At 44.3% G+C, this 5210-nt stretch overlaps 1 protein-coding gene across 1 annotated transcript in view; it reads right to left on the bottom strand.

Annotated features, from left to right (window-relative positions):
• Positions 1-333: 333 nt before the first annotated feature.
• Positions 334-5210, bottom strand: part of LOC104408642 (NADH-cytochrome b5 reductase-like) — a 9808-nt gene continuing 4931 nt past the window's right edge. The window contains exons 4-6 of the mRNA XM_010018298.1: positions 4446-4550; positions 2622-2825; positions 334-689 (exon numbers count right to left, since the gene is read on the bottom strand). Coding sequence (XP_010016600.1) covers positions 486-689; positions 2622-2825; positions 4446-4550 — 513 coding nt within the window. The 3' untranslated portion in view covers positions 334-485. The remainder of the gene's footprint in view (positions 690-2621; positions 2826-4445; positions 4551-5210) is intronic.

The following is a 5210-nucleotide window of genomic DNA, read 5'->3' as shown; positions in this document are numbered from 1 at the left end:
TACCCCAGAGATCCAGAATGCTGGGCCAGCACTCTGCTGTTCCTTTGGCCAGGCACTCTTCTCCCTGAGGACTGAGCCTCTCCCCCTGGACACCTATCAGGGCACAATACCACTGCAGACTAACATGGATTGCAAGGCAACTTGCTGATCTTCATATTACAGCAGAGCTCTCTACTTGGATACTTTTTAGTGCCCTTAGGAGTTCTCCCTCTTAAAACTGCACATGAAGGCTTCCATTAACATTACCATGCTGCTCCCTGAGGTGTGGGTGGCACAGCACATAGCAGCCACTCTGGAATGGCACCCATTCCTTAAAACACTCCAGAGTGAGAATCATACTGGATATAAATATTTGATCCAAAGGCCTATATAAGCATATGCACAAGGAAGTCAGTCCATTGAGACAACCAATTCTGAGCAATGTCTGCAGAGAAACAAAGACGTCCAAGGCTCAGCCTGCAGTTCCTCAGGTCAGGAATACCCTGCTAAAAGAAAAAACAGGAATCTTCTTCAATTCCTCCAGCTTTCAGATATCTACTCATATCTTCACTGAATGCAGAAGAGCCACAGATTAATACAAATGGCCTTCTTCGGCAGGAATTTATTATAGTCTTCATCAAGTCTTCATCGAGACGACCAGTGTATGTGTTTTCCTGATAGCTCCAGGGAAGTTTTTCCAGGGAAGTTTCCTGAAAAGACAAAGGTTTGCAGTGTGTCGTGTTAAACAGGACAACTGAAGGCTTACAACAAACTTCCCTCCTCCCCAGAGCGCTGCACAGGACATTCTTCACCGATGTGGCACTCTCTGGGTAGAGCTGACCCTTCCTAAGAGCTGCATTCCTTTTCCAAAGCCCAGATCAAATCCCTGCTGCAGGACCTGGCCACTCACTCAGAGGGAACTGAACAAAACCAGAGTGTCACTGTCACAGAATCCCAGCCTGGTTTGGGTTGGAAGGGACCTTAAAGCTCATCCAGTTCCAACCCCCTGCCACGGGCAGGGACACCTTCCACTAGAGCAGGTTGCTCCAAGCCCCTGTGTCCAACCTGGCCTTGAGCACTGCCAGGGATGGGGCAGCCACAGGTTCTCTGGGCACCCCGTGCCAGCGCCTCAGCACCCTCACAGGGAAGAACTTCTGCCTAAGATCTAACCTAAATCTCTTCTAGTTTATTTCCCCCTTGTCCTATCACTACATGCCCTTGTAAAAAAGTTCCTCTCCAGATTTCTATCACTAATAAATGCTGCAGAACCTTCTCCTTTGAGAACCACTTCCCAGTGCACCTCTTCTCTTCCCAAGTCCTAAGTCTATTCCTCTCTGTTGCCTCTCCCATTCCCAAGTCTCTTTCAGTCCCATCTCCCTTGACCAAACCCAGAAGAAGCCAGCTCTGCTCCAAGCATAGCTCTGATCCCATGAGAAATGTTAGATCCAGCAGGGACTGCCCTACTCCTATTAATGAGAAGAAGGTGCTCAGATGTGGTGGTGACAAGCAGCAGAGTGAAATACCGAGACAGACAGATGCATAATCCTAAAAGGGAGGACACATGAGTCAGGGTTGGAATATAACAAACCCTGAGAGAAGAAAGGGAGAGATGCACACACACAGGGCAGACAGTGTTGACAGGGGTCAGGTAGGTTTCTTGCCCTTCACTGATTGAATTTCAAGACCTCTTCATGCTCTGGAGACAACCCTGTCCTGCAAAGGGTATTTAAGCTATGGCACCAGAGACAATTACCTCCCATAGAGCAGTTGAGGGGGTGCCTAAGTCACAAGTACTTTTCCCTATACCCAGTCCCAACTCGCTGAGGCCATATGTGGAACATAATGTATGAGGCACATCCACTATCAGAGAGATAAAAAAATGATTCATCTGAGAGACTAAAAATGCAATGGGATTCGTTCCCTTAGCATAAATAATTCTTTCTATATCCTCCCTGCAATGAATCCTCAGTTCTGAGGGAAGTAATTTTCAACCACCAATTCCGTGCAGAACACAGGCAACTTTGGGAGCAAACGGAAATGAAAAAGACTGCTCAAAATGTAAGACCACTGAGAGGGTATGCCCTCATCCCATGGATTTGGCAGGGAAAATAAGTCTACAGAGGGGGAAACAACTTTAAGAAGTTTAAAAATGGGTCAGCTGGGAGAAATTATTGCTGGGAAGTTGGTGCTAACATACTAGAAGAGAGCTCTAGCCATGAGCAGTGAATGGAGAATAAGGACAGATTAAGGCACTAATACTAGGAAAGAAGAAATAGTTTATTCGTTGGGAGTCTCCCAGAATCAAGTTTTCTTTGCATGAATGTTTAGGTGGAGCAACAACCATCTGAAGTGTGTGTGGGGGAATAACCAGCAGTGACTCTGAATCAGTGAGTCCATCCCCACAGAGCAACAACAGAGCAAAGAGGGACAAGCAGCAACCAATGGTTGCTTCCCTAAAATTCTTCAGATCAGCAGCAGAGTAAGAATATGTACCAGATTTAAGAACAGCAGCTACTGGATCACAAAATAGCCTCAATGGCTAGTAAAGAATTAAGATCATGCACATGGAAAAGCAGAGGAAGCAGAGGCTCATCCACCACACAGAACCCTCACACAAACGTGCTTCATGACCATTTATTTACCTGGCTTAGGACATAAAATATTCTGATGTTCCAGAATCGAGCCAGATCCCGGAGAAGAGGTTTCAGATAAATTTTGTCATAGGTAGGGAAGCAGCAAACAAGAGTTACAAAGGTTTCATCCTCTTCATCATCTGTTATGGACTGGAGGATGGGAAGCATTGGTGCGAGGCCAGTACCAGACGCCAGCATGAGGAGTTCTCCATGCTAACAACAGAACAGAGAAGTGTGGATGAGCTGAGGGGACTGGAAATGGATGTGCTCATGGTCAGCTCCTCCTGCTGCTGCACTGGTAAAGGATCCCTTAAGAGAGAACACATCAGAAGGTCAGGAACTGGTAAATGCAAATCTCAGACTGTATTTTTCTGCAAAGGATTACAGAGAGCACTTCCAGGGTCCATATATTCAATCTAACAAAACTGGATTTTACCCAAATATAATATTTTACCCTAACTTTAGCTTTGATTTCAATTATAGTGCAGTTTCAAGTCTGCACTATGCTTTGCTGACCCCACTGTGCATTGTTTTCCCACTGGAAATGCTCCCTGTATTTATCTTGGATGCTGCAAAGTACAATCCTGAACGGTCTCTGGAGGAAATGGTTTCATGGATCTTCCTGGTGCATTATCTCACTTTTCTCAAAGAACTACCAGCAGCACATAGTGCTTCCAACCCACAAGTGGGGACATTCACTCTACTCAGGATAGGGATGCTCAGACAGGAAGGTGCAGCGAGCAGAAGGACAGAAGATTCCCAGAACTCTCCCCTGCTGTCAGCCAGTGCATCAATGCCAGAAGTGGGACTTAAGCCCCTGCTGAGCACTCAGAGGCTGCTTGTGTTCTGACTGGGCAGTTTTTTGTGAATGGATCTGACCTGCCTGAATCTGAGCCCTATTCTACCGGCACCAAATAGAGATAAAAGAAAAGACTAATACTGAAGACCTATGTTATAATTTCTAAACAATAAACAGTTCTTCTACAGCAAGTTGTTCTAAAGATTGCTCAGGTGCTTTGCAAACTGCCTGTACACAGATCACCCAGACAGCCCCTGCACACAGCCACTTTGAGGTATGACTGACACATTTTTTCCCAAATTATTATCTGGAAGCTTTTAAGAAGAGAACAGTAGCCTAAACCAGCAACAAGAGTATTTCAGGAAGCAGAACACAACTGCCCCGCATGGAACTCGGCCACTGGGATTTTATAGCCTTATTTTTATTGAGGGAGGGGAAGAAACCCCAAGGCTCTTAATGACCAGCATTTTAATTCTGCTCCTCATTTGAAAGGTTATAATTAAGTAACTGAGGTAGTATGTGTGAAAACCCTTCCCCTGAAACTGGATCTGCCTCTCTTTGCAGGGAGCCTGGTATCGGGCTGGGATCAACACTTGCAGGGCGGCTGCGTGACGCGACACCTCACTGGAGCTGCTACAATTCAGGGAATACCCAAGACATAAAAAGATCAACACTTCCCCTTTGCTTGTGCTCAGGCACAAACCAGCAACATGGTTCAAACAAGGGAAAAACCATCCACACTCATGGCTGGTGCAAAGTAAGTTCCCTTTGTTTAACACATGAGGAGCTTCTAATACAAGTGACAGATGCTAATGTCTTCCAGTCTCCTGTCCACCTCCCTCTCCTCTTCCTTCTGAAACAGTCTGCAGTTCAATAAGGTGTACTTTCTCCAACTGACTGCTAATGCTGTTGCACTCTATAGTAACCCAGGAAGTGCCTAAAATAATCATGAAAACAGTAATCAAATTGATGTCTTCCCCTTAGAGTATTAAACAAAGCTAGCTGCCACATCCTCCGTCTCTTAGGGAACTAACCTTATTAGGTCGATATGGGAACCCTCCAAATGGCCCACGCCAAAAGACCATGTCTCCTTTTTTCCATGTTTTTATGTATTGTGACATTAGCCCAGCTTCGTAGCACTAATAAAAAGCATTGCACAAAAGAAAAGAATAATTATACTCTGTTGGAAAGTTTCCCAGCTTAAAGTCAATTATAAAGTTATCTACATTTAAACAAGAAGGGGACAAAAAAACATTTCATGGGTTTAAGAAAGAAAGAAAGATCATTCTGTTTGAAAAATAACTCAAAGTTATACCCAAAACAAAGACATTTAAATTAAATCATATTGGATCCATTCCAGCTTGACTATAATATAAACACAACCCACTCTCATGCAGCCTGAATTTCCAAAACTGGAAAAAACTTATCAGAGTTCTTGCTTACAAAGCACACGGAGAAGAGTGTCTTGAATGCAAAACACAGTCCAAGCCTTCAAGTGTTCTCCAAATCTCAGAGTATGGGGTCTGGAAATGCCCTCTGGATACTGTTAGTTATATAAACACTGCATAGCTCTTGCTTTATTTCAGTCTCTCAGATGCTGTGTTGATACAATTAGTGCCACAAAGTCAGGTTTCTTTTTTATAAAACTCCTGTTTTCAGAAAAGAGCAAGTGGATGCTAAGGGATGCCTTCACATTTCCAAAAATATGTTAATATGGGCTTCATGCAAGAAAAATATTAGCAAAAACCTGCCTTTCTATTAGGCACAAACAACATTACCTGGTCTTTTGCCTGCAGGAA

Source organism: Nestor notabilis, unplaced genomic scaffold (genome assembly GCF_000696875.1).
Source record: "Nestor notabilis isolate BGI_N333 unplaced genomic scaffold, ASM69687v1 scaffold23117, whole genome shotgun sequence".
Lineage (NCBI taxonomy): Eukaryota > Metazoa > Chordata > Aves > Psittaciformes > Psittacidae > Nestor > Nestor notabilis.
Note: the sequence above shows the minus strand (reverse complement) of the source record. Positions and strands in the feature narration are given on the sequence as shown.